This window comes from Trachymyrmex septentrionalis, unplaced genomic scaffold, assembly GCF_001594115.1.
Source record: "Trachymyrmex septentrionalis isolate Tsep2-gDNA-1 unplaced genomic scaffold, Tsep1.0 scaffold9, whole genome shotgun sequence".
Lineage (NCBI taxonomy): Eukaryota > Metazoa > Arthropoda > Insecta > Hymenoptera > Formicidae > Trachymyrmex > Trachymyrmex septentrionalis.
The window spans coordinates 10,117-30,400 of record NW_017306091.1 but is presented as its reverse complement, the minus strand read 5'-3'; the positions used below and the strand labels follow the sequence as shown (position 1 = coordinate 30,400).

Sequence of the window (20,284 nt, the reverse complement as noted above, 5' to 3'; positions counted from 1 at the left end):
ATGATTTCCAGATCCGATGTTATTACTCTTCGATTTTTCTTAAAATAGGACCGAAGGGAAGGGATATCATATATTTATTGTTGTGCGTGCGTGCGTGCGTGCGTGTGTGTGTGTGTGTGTGTGTGTGCGTGAGTGTGTGTGTAAAAGAGTAACATATTTTATTTTTCAACGAAAAATTCTTAAATCTAGAATAAAATCCAGCACATCAGTTTTGCTCTATATATAGAGAATTTTTTCTTAGAATTTACTCTGAAAATATGATAGTCCTGGGACAACATTGTATTTCGAACAATTTTATATATAAATTAATTCTCTCATTCATTAATGAAACTATAATAAAATATAAAATAAGTTTGATTAATTTTACTGAAGTACATGGTGAAAATCTTTAAAATATTGTATTGTACCATAACTACCGTATTTTCAGGGTAAATTAAAAAAAAAATTCTCTTCGTGTACTATATGGCATTGTAACATCAGGTAAAGATTTTATTCTAAAAACGTAAGAATATATAACTTTTTATCTGTGTTACTCTTGATTTAAGATCATCATAATAAGTCAATCTTATTTAACTCGAAAAAGGAAAATAGAAATTATTGATTTTAATTTTAATATGTATTTTAATATTGTTTTATTTTTATACTGCAAGAGGTTGTGATAAGATTAAGTACGTAAAGAATATTTTTGTCTCTCTCTCTCTCTCTCTCTCTCTCTCTCTCTTTCTCTCTCGTTATCAGAAACGTTCTCCAAGGTATATACAATTTGACGCAACAATGTACTGTATGTCATTAAAGAAGATAAAATACGCTAGAAGACGAAATATGGAGCGTGAATTAAAAATAAATAACAAGTTCTCCAGTAAAGTAAGTCGTGAAAAAATTGGTTGTATCAGATGTACTGTGTCAGAATTGGTATTGTGCTATAATAATATTAATAACGCAACTTTATATAAAAAAAGAGAGAAATATAAAATAATATGTGACAGTTTGAAAAATACTGGGACTTCATTATTCGGGGATCCATTAAAAATGTATGGGAAGTGTGTAATTCAAGAAATAAAGTGGTAGTACCACTTTCCGAGCATGTAACAAATTGCATATGACCCAATTTGCAAAATAATTATATCAGATATATCTCATGCTACATTAGTTCCGATTACAAACGCTCATCACATAATTTATTGTTTTGTACTAGCATATTAAATATCATTGTTTTTAATTTAACAGTAATTATTGTAATAATTATTGATTGGAACACTTGTAACAAGTTGATATGTGTACTCCATACGAGTGATTTATTACGGATTGCTAATTGTAACTGAATGTGAACTGAGTATCTTGCAGCACTTTTTGCTATATATTACGTATTGCTTGACTATGCGATAATGTAAGTCCCGTGAAATCCGATAGAAATCGCTGAAATCCGATAATCTCGGAAAATTGATGGATGGCTATAATGACAGGGATTAACACGGATAGTTACTGTTTAATGACGATTTCACGATGGTCGAATCTCGCATAACCACACCAATGGGTGAACCTCAATTCCAACCAGTTAATTAGGACGCAACGCAGCAGTTTCCACGAGAGGATCTCGATGCCCGCATCGGTGAAAATCAAACAGAAGGTTGATATCCGAACGGATTTGTTGGAATGCTTTACATTCTTAGATAGCAAGTTCAACATTAAAAAATTTTTTATAAAGAGGTACTTTTATAAAGAGTACTGTCACGGTACTGTCTTTATTTTTATAACCACTAAAACAGACTCTTTAAAGAATTCCATAAAAATAATCGATAATGCTGACTACTATTTTTAAGACTTGTCAGTTTTAGATCAATTAACAATTCATATCTCGAAATCTACTGAGAGAGTAAGAAATAGAATAATTTTTTTTTTGCTTTGATATTTTGTTCATTTTTAATCTTTATTAAAACATCGTGAGTTATTCAGTTGCTTTTAAGGGAATCCTAAAGTCATCCTATCGATTGAACGCAGTAATTTTTATATTAATTTTTTATATTATTTTAACAGATTTTCTTCTTTAGAATTAAAATACGTACAATAATGCAGTCTAGCATGCACAAAATATGAAAAACAGAAAAAAGGAAAATAATAGTTTTTTGTCGATTTCTGACGTTGACTCGTAACAATATATTCTTTATATAAAAGTTTTATACTTTGTATATATAAAATAAGTTTTATCCAGATTAGGGATTATTACATAAAAGAACTATGCATTTAGAAATACTGTGCGTTTAGAAATGACCCTACGAGTTTAAGTGTAAGAAAATGGAGTGCGTGAAAAAAAATTATGCGCGTATGTGTACGTACGATATTGATGTAGTAGTAGTAGTGTGTAGACTTACAACATACTCCGTGTTTCGTAAATATGTAATATGTGTTGTAAATCATATGTGTGTAAGTCGGTGAAACAACCATCTACGTCAGAGTTTGATCTTCCACTTAGAATCCCCTATGTTTTTATAATGTTTGTGTAAAAAATTGAAAAAAATGTCGCATAGAAAAGAAATATTATACTCAATATTATGAACGTGCCATATTATGTTGCGACGAAACTAGAATCTATAAAATGCACTCACAAAGTGCATAGTAGTATGTACAGAGGAAAAAGTATAATCGCTCTGTGTACTGAAAGTTCGCACGAAAATTCTATTGGCAGGGACATCTGCGGAATTATGTGGAAGAAGACAATCACGAATGCAAATATGAGCGCGCTGAAATATAAAATTCTGGTATTTGTTTGCTTTTGTGAATGTAATTCGTTTTTCTGACTGTAACAACAGTACACTGTTTTATAGAATTATGCAGATCGGATCGCACAATCGATTATACGACATGAAATTTATTTTACAAATTAGAAATATTCATGGATGCGTAGAGTAACTGTCTCAATTACTGTGCCCGTCCTTATTAGTGTGCTTTTGTATTTCGATAAGTCATAAAGAAAACTAGCACGAATAAATAAGAAAAAATATTTTTTCTTGTTAAATTAAATTATTAATGCATACGAAGATAATATTTTATTTTTTAAGTATTAAAAAGTATTTTAAATATTTGTCAAAAGATATGAGTTTATATGAGCTGAGAACGTTTTGTTATGAGTGTGTATTAAAATAAATAATTGAAATAATGATTTATGTAATATTAACTTAAACAATTAGAGCTTAAATTTATTATCTATTTTAGTAACTATATGTTAAAATGAGTCAAATGTGGATAGGCATATAAATTGGGGGCATATTAAGCATATTAGGGCTATCGCCGCTTGGAGGACGTACTAATAGGGACAAAAACATGTTTTTTTATTTTTATCAAAAACATTATAAAGTATTAACATTTTTTAGATGAAAGAAATATTATAAGAAAAAGAAGTAGTTGACAACAACCGAGATTGATTGCAAGCAGATAAAATTGAAGCAACAATATTTAATAATTAATTCGGTAAGAAGCAAGTTGGCTAAAAGGCACATTAATAGGGACAGTTACCCTAGTCCTTTAAAATTCCTTTTACAATTAATATTGTACACAAAATACGTTAATGATACTTTAATCGCTATGATCAAATTATCAAAATGTTGTTTCAATCGTACAAAAAATGACGCTAATATGTATATGTATACGGCCAAGCAGAACAACAAGTCATTATGATATCAAAATAATGTCAAAATGACTTCAAAATAATCACTAAAAGTCATTTTTTAATCATTTCCGATTCATTTTAATATCATTTTGACTTATTCTGCTTGAGCGGTATAATCCTTATATCATATTATGATTGCGATATAAACATACGTATACATATAAACGTATAGATCCTTTCCACACGTAGGTATTCAGCAGCATTTTTAATATCATATTAGTACTTAACTCAGCGGAGTCCAGCAGATTGATTCACTCAACAAAAGTTGTATTTCCATTGTCGAGATGTTTTCGCTCGTTTTTGAAAAACAAATTGATACGTCAAAAGTACGCTTATGTAGTATTATATCTGTCTATTCTATCGCGCAAGTAATTCTGTAAATATTGATCACTCGACGCAAAGTGCGGCGCAATGACGACTATCATTTGCGTTTGAGAGAAAATGAAACCGCACGCGCGCTTATACTCATGAGTATTCGCGAGTATTTCGCGGGTACTCGAGAGCGCGCACAGTCAAAGCTGTACACGTACGAGATGCGCCGTTTTCATTGATGTTACTGCGTCACAACGAGGTCGCGTTGTATTCATTAAACGTACCATAATTTTCTCGAGTATCATACATTACGCATACTGCAGAAACAACTACCATCCGCACAAACTTGTCTCTCTCTTTTTTTTCTTTTAACAGGTTTACTCGCAAGCTTGGAAAAACAGATTTCGTTTTTTAAACTGAAATACACGAGCACAGCATTATTGGGATATTTACTTTCTTTATTTTTGCAGAGAAACATATTATGAAAAACGTAACATATTCTAGGAGTGACTGTATAAGCTTGGAATAAATTTATGTTTACGTTGCTTTTCTGTTTTTTAATTAAAATAACAATTTCCCTCCCATAAAGAGAATGATAAAACTATTGAGGAGCTATTACTTTTTTAATAATAATTAAGGTTCAAACAAGGAAGGTTCGTGGAATGTTCTTCTTTAAAATGCTTTCGTTATTAAAGAGTTTATTAGATTACTTCCGAAGTTACGGAACTGGTATCGTGATGTTCGAAGATACTCGAAATTCAATTTAATGAGATAGATAAGGAAGTAGCCACAAATACCGAAATACGATGATATCACGAAATCAAGAAATCTTGAGATCCGTGCTATGTTTTTCTTTTTGCCAAGATGCTCGAACGACCCACTCATTTTATGTTCTACATTGCAACACGAGAAAATATCGAAACCGAATTCTCATATTTTAGGTGCATTCCCATTTGGCTCGTGAATCTTTTATTTCTACTTGAAGGCTTCGGTGACATGGAACGTACTTATATCTAAGAAGAAAGCAAAATGATAAAAAGATATTTTTATCAGTGAATATACCGTGAGAGTAAGAGAGGGGAGGGGGAAGGGACAGAGAGAGAGAGAGAGAGAGAGAGAGAGATCCAATATATGATCATTAAAAGAAAATTGCCGTAACGGCACGCATTATTATACGTGCACGTGTGAGAAACTTATAAAATCAAAGAAAGCCTATTTGGTTATTTTCGCGTTGGATTTAAACATAATTTAGATCTAATATAATGCAAATAAACGCAAATACATGTAGATTGACTGATTTAAAAACTTAACGCGATATTTTTTACCTCTATAAAAATTACTGTGGCGTAAAATTACAGTTCCATTATTCGTGATAAGTGATTAAACCATATGTGTAAATTGAATATATGTACTCATGCAGAAAAATAAATTGTCATCGCGCCAAAGGGTTCATCTTGATGTGCTGTTCTTCCGTGTTGCGCATGCAGATGAGATTTGCAAAAATCTAGCAGTACACTTCTAGAATTTCACTTTAGTTTCGCATTTCTTTAACTGCGCTTGGTTCTTTACCGCTACTCTTAATGCACTCGCGTCGGTTGATTAAGTTGTTTCTCGTTTCTCCTTGCCGAGTTACTTACCTAGGGCTGGGCGGAGCACCGTTATTTTTCACAACTTCGTTTACTTTGATTACCGGAAATCTGCATTTCGTCGCGTGCTATATGAAACGTCGTTATGCTCCGTACGAGCATATATTCACAATATGACCGTATGAACTCATGTGCTACAGTAACGAGCGTGTAAAACATTTCATTATCGTTATATATATATGTCGTTGTAGTGATATTTTAGCAATGAGATTACGTTTTGACTTAATATCAGTTAAAGTAATTATATGTTACCATTACTGGAAATTAGGATAAATTGAATGAAGTATGTGTTTATTTATAATAGTATCTTTATCTCTCCTAAATTACATTTAATTAAATTATATTTAATTAAGTTACATTCATTTAATAAATAAATATTAATTTATTTAAAATTTCAACACATCAATGTTATGATTATTTTGCTTAAGTTATTTTAGGGATTGTTATGGGAAAAGTCTAAATATATATTCTGATAACATATTTCGCTTTTGTGTTGATAAAATAATTAATGTTATCATATATATTATATTTTTATTTTATTTATGCAAAATAATGTATTAATAAGATTAATGATTAGAAAATCTTTAAGAGTTAAATTGAAAATTTTAAGAAGGATTCCTCTTTCACGTTTATAATTTTTAATTTATTTATTGAACACACAAGGACACAGTGCAAATTAACATCAGTATCGATTAATTTTGTTAAGATTTTAAACACGTATGCCAATGCGAAAATAGTTTATATTATTTTACGCAATTCTTTTTATAAATATAAAATACGAATATTTTAAGGAAAGCTTGGCGAGAGAGGCATAAGCAAGCGTCGACATATTAGGGAAGTCGCTACTGACGATTTAACGGATTACTGACGGTGGGACAAGAGAACCAAATGCGCCTCTGAGTAAGCCGATTGCACAGTCCACAACTGTAAGTGCAATCTGACTTCTCGAGTTTCATGTCCGGAAAGATCGACAATGTAATGTACGTAAAAGCGGAAATGTGTATTCTAAATGGTCACGGCTAATTGGTCATTGAGTATACGGTCCATTAATTCGAGATAAATTTGCATTAAAAGTGGCAGTTTCTACATGTTTTGTCAATAAATTGCACCTTCTCATTAGGAGATGTTGTATTATAATAATACATTAATTAATAATGCAAATATTAATAATATTAATAATGCCAATAAAAAGCCAACACAAATTATTAGTGTGTGAGCTTATTAACATGTCGATTTATGAGAATAATGGCAAACGTTTCGACCTTGCATTTTTAGATCATTCTCAGTGTATATTTAAATGAGATTTTTAACCTAAATCACGCAAACAATCTAACTGATAAACGAATTTTACAATCTGTGTATAAAATAATTGATGCTTTATTAAAGTATAATGGCTGGAAACTGAAGACTGAAGCTCCATAATGTAATGGTCTCAATTACTGAGTAAATTTATATCAATTATTTTATATACAGATTGTAAAATATGTTTAGTATTGTTTGAGATTTATATTTGAAATCTAAATATGCATCGGATGACCTAATACTGGATGACCTATACGTACAGGATGATCTAAAAACAAAGTCGAAATGTTTACATTACTCTTTTATATTAATATTTTAATACACTCACATACTAATAGCTTGTGTTGGCTCTTTGTTGGTATTATTAACATTATTAATATTTTAATTAATTTAACTTATTAATTGACATTAATTTTTAATTAATTCAATAAGTTGTGCGCAATAACATAATTTTTGTATCTTTGTGCAATATAGCGTAATAAAACGAAACAATATTCTCAAATTATGCGATATAAGTTGAAATATTTAAATTTGTAAAGCTTAACAACTTTAAATTCGGATCGTTAAAGCGAACTCGCTAATGGCTATGAGCGCGAATCGGCGTTACCGAGAAATTATCTTGAAGAAATGTAATTCCATGGTGAATTTAAACGCAAAAGCAGTTCGGTTGCTTTTGCGGCCTATCTTTAGGACAATCCTCTGTACAGTATCCTCGATTTTCTCAATCGTAAACCATCGCAGTTTGATTATATTTGGATATCATAGCGCATATCTGATCGGCTCATGGACAATTAGACGGAAACGCATTTCTAACCATTAGCTCGAAATGAATTCACATTTAGGAGGCCCAAAGGGCTGATGGGCAAACCGATCAGCAAATTCGATTTTCTCTGCGTAACCCGTCTGTGGATTATTAAACTTATCGATTGGAACGAAGGTTGTGCTATCGTAGGTAGTAAAGGGGAGAGGAGGGTCAGCATAGCCACGGCAGGTTACCAAAGGAGGCTTTAACTGCCCTTCGTGTTGAACAATCTCGGTCTCCATTTGTCCAGTTGGTTGACTGTCCCGATTCTATTTCTGTTCCGTTTTCTTTTTTCTCTGTGCCTCGTTATACGAAGTTATTTCGTGTGAATGGCGTAAGCTAATTGCTATTCTTTTTTCTCGAAATAGCGACGACGACGTTTTAAACGTTTTCTCTCTCTCTCTCTCTCTCTCTCTCTCTCTGCCCTCCCTCCTTCTTCTCTTTTCATGTTTCTCGGTCAATGGCTAGTACGGTAAACGCAATTGAATTGGAATTTGTCGTCCGGGTACACACCGCGTCTCATTAGGCGACCGCATTATACTCCCTCGGGTATCGACGGTATCGTGGTACTCACCCCTTGTCAGACCTGACGACGACGAGCGATGTATGCAGTAAGCAGTGCCTAGCGATGTTGACGGTTTTGTAATTGCGCAGTTATCGATGCTCGATTTACTCCGCCAGTGAATTCGCCACGGATGCGTGATTTAGAATTTTTCTATGGCGCTATTATACTCGAGCCCCTCGTACAGCACAACGTTACGTCGCACCGCCTCTCTCATGTCATGCGGAATTTTTCTCCTCCATGATGATACCCCTGTGCAATAACCCCGATTATTACGAGTACAAACGTCTCTATCGACTATGACAGATTTAAATGCAAACTAAGTATGTACGTGATATAGAAAATGTTTTTCTCCTGCACAGAGAGGATTCACAATTCTCGTGGCGTTCATGCAAATATTTTGAGTATTAGTTTTCGCAGTGGAGCCAATCGAACAATCCACAAAAGAAGAAACATGCTTGCGGTCAATGAATAATAAAATCGTACAATCTCTGTTACATGCTGAATAATAGAACTAGCTTAGCCGACACAAAACCATCGCGCATATTCCATCTATCGATTTCTATGATCTCGAATTCACAATCACTGTGCTGCTATCAATTAATCACGATATAAATGAAACAAGAATCCTGTATACGTACGTGCGTAGAGAGTATGATATTACCAATCGTGCTATATACCGCCCAATTTTTTATTCTTTTGAAGGAGGAGAATAAAAGCATTTCTATATTTTTTTTTTCACAACAGTACACACGTGTTTACGAAACTGCAAAATTTCTAGATGCTAACAATGTATGTTTCGTATTGCGCTTTTCCAGAGATCCCGGGCAGATGGAGAAGGCATTGTCCGCACGGGCCGATGATGTCGGGCTCCGGCTGCAACCTGGTCGGTGAGGGAATCGCGGACGGAAACGTGGCGGCCGCCGGCAAATGCGTTTGCGGTCCGTCGGTGCCCTGGTGCCCGGGTGAGCCGCAGCCCTACATGTACATGACGCGGCACGAGTGCCGGCTCAATTTGGAGGCGAAAATTGCTTACGGTAGGACGCATTCATTCCATATGCGAGCGCACTGCGATATACCGCGGTACCGCGCGATGCGATCCGCGTGTTCCGCTGCGGCAGCACGATAATGCGCGTCAAAGTGCACTAATGGCGAAATTAATTTCACGCTCGATTCGTCAAATGGCGCGAGTTACACTCGTCTATCGTTAGGGGAATCGGACGTAATACGGAGAGTAACGCGGGACTATCAATTTTAATTATCCCTCTGCGCTCATTAGAGCCAGGGAGGGGAAACTTGTGTAATCGATGAAAGTTTGCACGCGCTTGTTTAATACGTGTATATAATAATTTGTAAATAATTTGTTCTGATTTCTTGCATCTCTTTGGAGACGTTGCGGTCAATGATCGATGATGGACGGAATAGTTGAATGAATCGGGGAAAGCAAATATTTGAATAAATCAAATTAATAAGAGGAAGAGTCAATACAGTCGAGATCTTGGTGTTTGATAATATTTTAATATGTAAATTTCTAAATGTATCTTTTAGTTATAATAAACTGCGTATCATTTTATTCGCGGACTTGAAACGTATTCATAGACTAAAGCTGAAATAATAATACCACAATTAGTCAAATTGATCGTCGATTTGATAATAATGTTACTAGTATCTCAAAACATTGCAAATAAACTTAGTGCGAAAAATATTACCTCGACCAGAATTCGAACTTAGAATCGCCTGACTATCTAGAATGGGTGTCTTTTCCAATTCCACCACTGAGGCATGTTATTACAATATTTTACATTTATAATTATTTACACATTTTACATTTATAATTATAATATTATTACAAAGATAAGAGATAAAGTATAAATTTTTTTTTTATAGAAAATCATAAAAAAATTATTAATTGGATTTCATTTTTGAAGATATAAAAAATATATATAATCCAAAATACAATATTGTTACATCCGTTCATTTACTGCATCGAGAGAAACGAAAACGATCTGCAGATATGTTTGGCTGTTTACTATGTTTTTAAGCATTTCCACTCGTCCGAATAAATTTCTCAATGAGTATTCATATCATATTGATGAGTTCACGAACCGATCGCGGAAATATCTTCAGTGTATATTTGTGAGTTATTGCAAACGTCAATGTTTATTTACTATTACATTTTTGCTCTCTTAAAGTAACCATGTCACAAAGTTTCTGTTTGCTTTGCGTTGTTTATCTAGCGTGCTACATTTACGATAGGAATCACTGACATGATAGAGAACGGAATCAGTCTCGCGTAAAAAGAAATGACGTCGTCGTCGTCGTTTTTCCGAATAAGATCAGGGATAGAGATCGTCCGTATTGTGCCACATGAATATCTTACACTGCCGCGTACTTGCAATAATCAATACAATTTTTAGGCCATGAGCGTCGTTGTGAAAACCATAAACATTTATTTGGTTAACAAAAGTCGTTTGCCTGGTGCCAATAGTGCATTTGTTTTAAACTCAATCGCTATTATTTTTTAAAAGCACTAAACGCTTTAAAAAAATATGCGAAATCTATTAGACGCATCGCAATTTCACCGATACGATTAATTAAATGTGCAAGCAATTACGACCGGTTGTTTATTTCGTTACCGTTAATCTTTTTAATTCAGAACCTTTATTTGCCACGAGAGAGCCTTGTTTTTCTCTTTGTTTTTTTAATGAATTATTTCTGCATGATATTTTCTTAAAAATGTTTTTTAAAAGTGTTTAAATGGAGCTCGAATTTTCGGAATGAGACTTCTTTCTCTTCTTCGGATGGACTTGTTTGCGTTTATATTACAAATAAAAAGTAAAAAGTTGTTTGCGACTGGGAACCGGTTGGGAGCGAAAAAGTTAAAAATTGACAGTCATCATTCGCGCTGTATAGTTTTATCGCTTGATATTAATCGTTGTATTTTTATCATCGGTCGTTACTCCAGAAGGGAGTGCCTTTTTGGCTGTCTTCTCTCGTCAACGCAGCTAGTGGATAAAAAAGCGAAACAGTGGCAAGGTGAATGAAATACGTGAAACTACGTTGGGCAAACGGCGCGGCGTTAATAAAAAGAAAACATAAATAGTGTCGGAGGTGAGGACAACGACTAAGAAAACGGAAAAACTAACTGAAGAGAGTACAGACGGTATGTCGGTAATGAGAAAAAGACACAACTACAGGCTACGTTCGTTTGTCATCGGTTCCGTCGTTCCTGATTAAAACACGCAAAAACAACTATCATATGAGAGAGAAAATTGTGTTATTCCGTTAAAACTTTGAAGCGACTTTTTATAAATTTCTCTATTATCCAGCGCGATTTCCGATATACTGTAGTCATTCCTATATAATAACTAATTGAATTTTATCTATTATAATGTCTCCTTTTGCTCAATTACATTAATATCGAGCATCTTTTTAGAAAAATATTCATGATCTTTTAAAGCGATAATTCCACCATCAAAAAAATTGATATTTCTCATTTGTCTAATAATAGAAAATAAAATAATATTCTCTATATTTCACTTTCATTGAAAGGTAATTTATACATTTTGAAGATTCATACTTTACATGTATGTATTATATTAATATATAGCACATACAATGTTATAAGCTGACTGTCATGTGCATTCGATTTCTTTTGCTGTCAGCGCCAATAATTGTTCATGCATTGAGAGAAAAAGTGTTGGTAATGATAAATTGACAACTCTGAAATTTAAATGTCTGCGACTAGTTTTACAAAGTAATAAAAATTAAAGTAGTACCGAATACTATAAAAAATACAGTCATGGCAACAATATTTGTCAACTATTAATGGATAGTGAAACAGCGACTCAACTATATAAACAGTTACATAGACTTCGTATAAAAATTTGAGGATACGTCGTAAAAAGAAAGAGCGACCGTAAATAAATGAAATAAATTTCAAATATGTAATAATATTATTTATTTGTAGTAAATGGTTAATATTACTTAAATATTTTCTTAGTTTATATAACTTGCTTATTGTTATTTGCCCTCAAATTTCTAGTTGCTGATACAACTCTTTTTTCAAGTATGTTGAAAGAAATAACTGCGTGGTAGACTCCATAACAGTTATGATTAGAGCTCTCATCCGGAGTTGCTCAGAATCAATAGTTAACTCGTTCTTCTTTCGAGTGCAACTTCTATCTCGACATAGTGCGGTGTTCAACGTGTAACGAGGTTGTTGGTGAACGAGTAACAAAAGTAGTTACCCTGGACGGTGCAGAAAGTTAAATTCGATTCGTTGAGAAAAGTTTAATCGCGTACGTTCTATAAAGGTAGAAGGCAGACGGATTGTTCTTTTGCCAGCGAGTTAAGTACACGAGTAAAATCCCTAAGTCCAAAAGAGGAACAAAGGAACCAGCCAACCGAATCCGTTTCGTTGAACCGAGGCATTTCCGATGTACCTGAATGACACTTTATAAATTAAAAGTGAATCGCGTAATGTTTTTTTTAGATGAACAGATATATAATATTACATTTAAATTAATATAAATAATGATTGATTACACAATTATAATACAAATATAAATATTTATTTATAGAATATTTTCTATTCCTTCAATCAAAATATTTTATATTTTATTATATCAGAAATATTATCTATGTATGATAATTATCGAATACATTAAAAAATAAAATGAAATGAAGAATGAAACGGAGAATTCTAGAATGTGTTTAATTATCATGTAGATTTATTATTGAGGATTAAATCACTGATAATGGTACGAAATATTTCTATTGTCATTTTTCGCGCACATTTTTATTGTGTTTAATGATGAATAGAGAGTATTTTCAGAGTAGACATCATTTGAAGCAGCTAACTGATTTGAATAGAGACATTTTAGTGTAGTGTCATCTCCCGCAGTGAAATAAACTGGTGTTTGGAACGTGCCGTGAATTTCATTGAACCTCATTGAAAGTAATTGTCTCCCAGTTAATTGAGTGCAATGCCCGATATTGTTCACCAACCACGATAAAAAAATCATTGATTTCGTCACGGGTGTATTACACCTCGAAATGCAATGTACAGGAAATTGCGTGAAATACGGGATAGAATAATAGGTACACAGTGTACATGGAATTGTATTGTATGTCTATTACGTTTATATCGGTATTTACGAAATACATTTATAGCGAAGATTTTTCCACGTAAATTTCCATTTAAAAAAAACCAAATCGCATTATATTATCTAGAATAACTATTGTACTGATTTTTAATAAATTTATGGTTTTTTAGATTCAATTTTCAAAGATAAAGATAATCACACGAGAACTATACATTTTTACCGATATCAAATGTGTGTTTTTTTCTATAACTCTTTCTAAAAATATTAATATATATGGAAATTAATTTTACCTTCTCTTTTATACTTTTAATCTAGGAAATTAAATGCTGTTATATTAATAAACACTTCACAATAATAATATATTCTCGAAATAATTAACAACTTGATTTACATGTGTCGAATTTGCAAGTATTTTTTTATTTTCTACGAATAAATAATGGGTTAATAATGGAGTTGCTTTTGACATATATACATATACATTGCTTAAATTGCTCGTTGCCGCGGCCGACCTGTCGTTAGCAGAAATTAATTCGTTTAATAACGCGTGCGACGTGAATTTACTCGACTAGAAGTTTAGCGCCGACATCCACTTCCCAACACCTTCAATTTCAGTTTATGTTGGGCCATTATGCCTGATTCATTTTATATATCTATAGCCTAACAACTAGTTATCGAATACTCGTGGTAAACTTATTCGATACGCTAATCTATGGAATATGAAGGGAATTGCGAATTACATTACAGGAACTAATAAAACTTTAATAAATACTTAGCAAACTTAAATTAAATGCCGTGTGGCAAAAATTCGTTTGAATAGGTTTTCAGTCCGCAATTGGTGTCAGAACGTTTGATTCAAAGCATCTATTGAATAAATCTTTAATTGTTAGAACGAAAAAGATTATTTGTTCCTTGAAAAAGTTTCAATCAATTTTTGCGTATCTCACGTCAGATGTTGTGTTTATATTTTAAATGGCAAACTATTACAACTGGATTGTTTCCTTTACAATTTATTAGAACAAATAATCGCGAGAAACTTTTAAACTTTAGAACTTCGTTTTCAAAATTATAAATAAACTTTGCATCTCGCTTATAAAACTGATGATGCTATTGGAAGTAGTGCCGAGTAGGAAATTAATACATTTTTCTTTTAACGATAAAAAGAGTTTATGTTTTTTTTTTCTTTTTTCTTCTTATCTGATTCATGTTTTCATTTCTATTGGAATAATGTGACTGATTATTTCAAAACTTCTTGAAAGAAAACGCAATCAGTTTTTTTACGCAGCAGGAATATAAAGGTGCGCTTTACTATTTCACACTTTTGTTTCTGGATTCAAAATATCTTTATTCGTCGCAGAATGTTAGAGAATGTAACATCGAACGAAAGCATTTATGAAACATTCCAGAACGTCCTTCGATCCTTTATATACTCTTGGCAATTTCTTCGTTCATAAATACTCCTCTCACGTCCCGAATCCAATCACTTTTTACTCTTATAGTATGGCGAAACAACGTAAAGTCATATTGTCAGAAGTGCTGGCTCGGCAAGGTCTTAAGAAAACCTTTGGATCTTCACTTTGCTGCATACAGAATTTCGAAGGGTGCACGAGTGTCCTTTGAGAGAGCCGGGCACGGTCAATTTTGTTCGTAAATTCTTTTTATGTAAGCAAAATGATCCTCGCAGCAGTTTGGATTGACAACTGGAGATATCACGATACAGAAAATCAATATGAACTTTAAAATGTAGCTGCTATAAATATTGTAAGAAAATAAATTAAGTATACATAAATTTATAAGATAAGAGATAAATATGTAAAATAGTTTTTAAACCGGAAAAGAGACTGAAATTGTATATTTGCGGTCTCTGCAGATGAATTAAATTATAAAGAAATAATTTTCTCAGAAAATTATTTCTCTTCTTATCATAAATTCATGAATTTTTAATTAAATATGTCAGAGTGCATGAAAAGTAGTCTGAAATTGGAGTATCTATTATTAGATATCTTTTAACGACGAGATGTCTATCTTTATCCAGCCGGGTTTTGGGTCAGAGCACCGCGATCGTGAGAAAACGATTCCCCAACGTTGATTCTAGCCTGGTTTAGACATTAGACTACGCAATCGCGCCGATATAAACACGAGGTCAGATGTGATCGAGTGACGTACTACCAATCGCTTTTGTACGCAGTCAAGTCCAATCTAAAAATGTCAGATGTCCGACGATCTAATTGTGAGGGACGAGGATGTGGGAGTGTGGGATTACGAATACCAATGTAGTCGTGCTGGTGCTTTATAGTTTTGTACTCTTCAACAACCAGTAACTTAATAATTGGGTCGTTACAGGAACGCTTATTGATCTTTAGATTCAACTTAATCCCCGACGGAGATCTTCGTATGCACGGTTACGGATAAATTATAAAGCTATCTTTGGAACAGAAATGAAATCATTAATTTCGTCGAAAGCTATACCTATTTATAAATTAACGGCTTGGAGGTGTATAAGATTAGCAACGTAAATACAATTAGCAACAATGCGTGTAAACAAGTTAAAGAAAAACAATATAAGCGGATGCTTCTTTATCATTCATGTGTCTCCTCTTTTCTCTTTTCTTCCTGTCATCCTTCTTCTCTAATCTATTGAAGTAAACGGAAATAAAAACATATGAGATAAATTTGAAAATAACTATTACTTTTGTAAAATAACGATTCTTAATAATCTAAATTTATTATTTTTATAATTAAGTAATCTATAAATACATTTTAGATGCATTGTTAAATTCATATGTCAAATTATATCCAATTTGGAATATTTTTAATCAACTCTGCAATTACTGTTTTCTACCCAATATATCATTAATTTAACCAAAATAATAGAATTAAATTATTTATCTCAAGAAAATGTATTAAATTCAAATTGATTTTTTCTAAATGCATAATATAGATGTTGTAACATGGATATTATTTATTTTGAAACTAACCACCGAAATGAATTGATTTACATTTTGACACACATGGATGTTAAAAATAATAATAAAGCGTTTTGCGGGTTTTCTCCGTGTCCAGATCCATTCCTTGGAATGCCAACATTTCGTGACTTTGCAGTTCACTTCATCAGGGCAAGATTTTTGTTATTAATTATATTTTTTTTAATTCAAGGAATTGGATTACCATTGTTCCTTTGATATCCAACAGTGTGAGAAAACATAGTTCACTTTATACGAAGTTCATAAATGAATTTGTTAAATATTAAATATTTTTTAATATAATTGCTTTGTTGTTTTATATTACTGTTTTTTACATTTTATATCAATAATCAACGCAAAAAGATACTAGACTATATTTGTTTAAAAATTTGTTAACGTTGATTTTATGTTTACTACGAGTATATGACGTGAAAAGCTGATTGGATGGAAGGCGAAGGGCAGTTCCGACTAGGTAAATATTAATAGTAAATATCGTAGCGGTCGTCCGAGGAAAATTACTCCGTGGATTTGCCTGCACTTTCGAATAATCCGATATTTGCCCGGGACTCGCGTCGATGTTGCGTAAAATTTACTCGCTATATTAAACGTCCGGCGGCAATCCATTCGGATATTTATATAACAAACGTTTGCGGCAGCGCGAAATATTGAATTGCTCATCCCTAAGCAAATTCATAATCTATAACGCGTCGGTGCCCGCAATAGCGGTGATATTTAATAAGACAAGGCATTTATAGAGCGATCATTTACTACGCATCTAATTGAACAAAAGAAATAACTGGTATTTTTTGCAGAATATTGTCAGGCTCTTAAATGTCCATATAAATCTTTAAAATTATTTTTTATCGAGTTTCAAGAAATACTACTGAATACAGTAATTTGCGTTCAATATGATGCAAATGCATTTCAATATAGATATATGTAGAAATACAAAGGTATAATTTTCAGTGAGAAATGTGTCTTTATCCTATTCTTATACTTTCACACATTTCTTTCTCGCATATTAACTTCTTTCTTTTTTACAGTCTCTCGTTCCGTTACTTTTTACATTGTCCATCATCAATTGATTCTGACTAATGCAATCTTCTTTGTGAATTCATTCTTTAATCAATGCCAATTACTTGACTGGATGACACGCGATTTGGTATTTTAATAGAGCTAAATTGCATTTACGGCGCTGGTCATTACGGAGACGTAATTATCGAAGACTGAATTACTTTACTTGTTAGCAGTTCTCGATCGAACCGAGTCGTTCGGGCACCCCCGATCGCGAAATAATGGACGTGCCTGAGAATGCTATCTAAGTTTAATCTAATGAAGTGTTTCGCAAGTACTCGTTAATTAATTCATGCCCAATATCCGTCTACCGAGAAGTACCACCGCAGCCGATAAACTTCTAACTTCTGTTTCAGATGACCTCTATAATTCTGGCGACACGCCGAGTAGCACCGCCATCGAGGGTAAGTTACTTTCAACCAATTCCAGAAGTTTTCACGAATGGGCGGCTTTAATTGAGTATGTTTAGTATTCATCCGCTATCGTGTTTAAGGGATTAAAGGGAAATTATACGAGTCCGCGTTCCAACAGTGAACTACGCGCGACTCTTCCTTTGATACTGTATCGTAGCTTCAGCAGTACTTCAACTCTCAGCATTAATATATGTATTTACCGTTAACAAACGTTAACTAGATCGAAATTTTCAATGGTAGATAAATATGTGATGTCATCCTGTTGATCGATAAGAAGAACTTTAAAAAATTTCTCGTCCGCGAATGTAGATTATTGTTAATTTGAATATAATATATTCTTGATTAAACAAAATAAAATTTACCACTATATTATTTACTTAATATAAATGCAGCTACATTAATGTATCTATTCTACGTTTATCGGATTTTTTTCAACAATGTTTTTATGCCAATAATTCGCCACTCTGTTCAATCATATTAGAGAAAATGCAATTACTAAAAAAATATTTTAAGAGATTTTGGTCAAAAGAACAAGAATCTTTCTTTCTTATTTGATTGACAATTTCTTATTTGATATTTATCGACATCCGTTTTATATATTATTACAACTATTAAAAAATTGTCTCCAGGCCTCTGTATAATCAAACATTACTGCTAATTATTTTCATACCTCTATGATTCTCATATTTATGTTTATGAAATAATTATGTATAAAAAAAATTTTTACCAAAATACTCGAAAATATTTACTCGTCTTAATTAAAATCACATGAAAGGTTTATAAAGGATTACAAAACAGACGATAAAATATTTGAGTAATATAACATTATGACTATAAAATTATATTGTTAAATATTTTAATCGTATCAGTTGATGAGTTTTATTGCCTTTTAAGCGATTAAAATTTGTTTTCTTGAAACGGAACGACGTTAAGATATCGTTTAAATGATACTGCGGCTAAATAGAAATTGTTCTCCGCCACTTTCCCCGATCTCAGTGCTCTTCACGCTGCTACTAATTACATCTCTTATCGGCACTACACATCTACCATGTTCTTCGGGACGACGCTAGGTGCACAAGGAAGTGGATAACCGCCACTACCGGCAATGCAAGAGTTCCATAAGTGACTCAATGTGGAATTAAATTATTTTGTAGAGATCGCGGGGAAAGGTTCGCGAGGGTCAAGCATCAGTATTAGAGGCACACGAGATGGGGAAGGTATAAAATTTAACAGTTCGAAAGTTCCTTCCATCTGCCCTTTGTCCTTTTTGTTTCTTCTTTTTCTTCTTCTTTATTGCGAAATAGGAAGAAGAAAGTAGTGAAGATAAGAACTTCCCTTTTTTGGATAGTTAGCCTATATCGCGCGGTTCTGTAACAAAACAGCGCGAAAAGAAGGCGAACTTCGACGATGCGCCAAATAGTCGTAACAAAGGAGGAGACCCCGCGTAAACCGCGGCACATTTGCGGCGAAACTTTTCACAGAGAATTTCCGACGCGGTCGGGTGCATTAAAAAATTACACTTTTGCGTGTGTTCCGTGAAATTGAAGTAGCAAGGTCGTTTTCCGTTTTTTTTCTTCGCTTCAGGCTCGTATCGCATCGGTACTGGTCGGTTTCGCGTCACACTTGCGTCACTTTCGAACTGCTACTTGTTAAAATTACGTGCAGGAAGTTTTATCGATCGTTCATCTAAATTTCGAGATAAACGAATGGCACTACGGCACAATGACAATCGAGAAAATAAATGGTTAGACTTCTTTTATCAGACTTCTGAGATATTAAGACCAGATTTTCTCTGAGATTGCAGGATATTAAAAAATCTTCAAATCTCACTTTTTTTTTTTTACAATTTGATTCCAATTTTCTTTTACTGTTTTAATAATTTAAGATTACTTTTTCCAACTTCTTAGCAAAATGGACAAATTTTTACCATCGCGCCACAATTCTTCCTGCGAATGTTACATCCGTATTAACAAAACCGTAGTATATTTATCACTCTAAATCGCAAAAATCGAGTTTGTTTCAAAAGTGAGAGAACGATTACATTATTTCGTGTAGTTAAGAGCCAAGGGCGATTTAATTTATCGGGTGGTCTTTCAGACGAGTGATAAAAACTTCCCCAGTTGCCGCTAGTCATCGTGGTTGCCGTCGAGCGGCCGTTTCCAACGAGTTTTCATGAAGAGTTTTCATGGGTTGGTTGCGAATGAGAGTAAAAAGAGTAATCGCGGCAAAGTTCGTCAATGGAATTGTATTTTGGCGCGGTGTTTTCACCTAAAGTCAATGAAAGCATATGTGTGACAAACAATGTACTTCATCAAATTTAGCGAAATGATCTATGAATGGAATTCCTCGGGACAACTTTTCTTTCGATTAGTGTCAATGTTAATACTAAAGTGCTACGTTATTAAGAACGAAACGAAATCAAGTGAAAAGCTTTGTTCCAA

General features: G+C 33.2%; 1 protein-coding gene across 1 annotated transcript in view; it reads left to right on the top strand.

The window, feature by feature from the left end:
- The window catches only part of LOC108755782 (cysteine-rich motor neuron 1 protein), a gene marked incomplete at its 3' end in the record, with an annotated part of 47,546 nt that extends 29,712 nt beyond the window's left edge, over window positions 1-17,834 (top strand). Inside the window, exons 4-5 of the mRNA XM_018499024.1 lie at window positions 9,107-9,325; window positions 17,787-17,834. Of these exons, the coding sequence (XP_018354526.1) occupies window positions 9,107-9,325; window positions 17,787-17,834 (267 nt within the window). The remainder of the gene's footprint in view (window positions 1-9,106; window positions 9,326-17,786) is intronic.
- Between the last annotated feature and the right edge of the window lie 2,450 nt (window positions 17,835-20,284).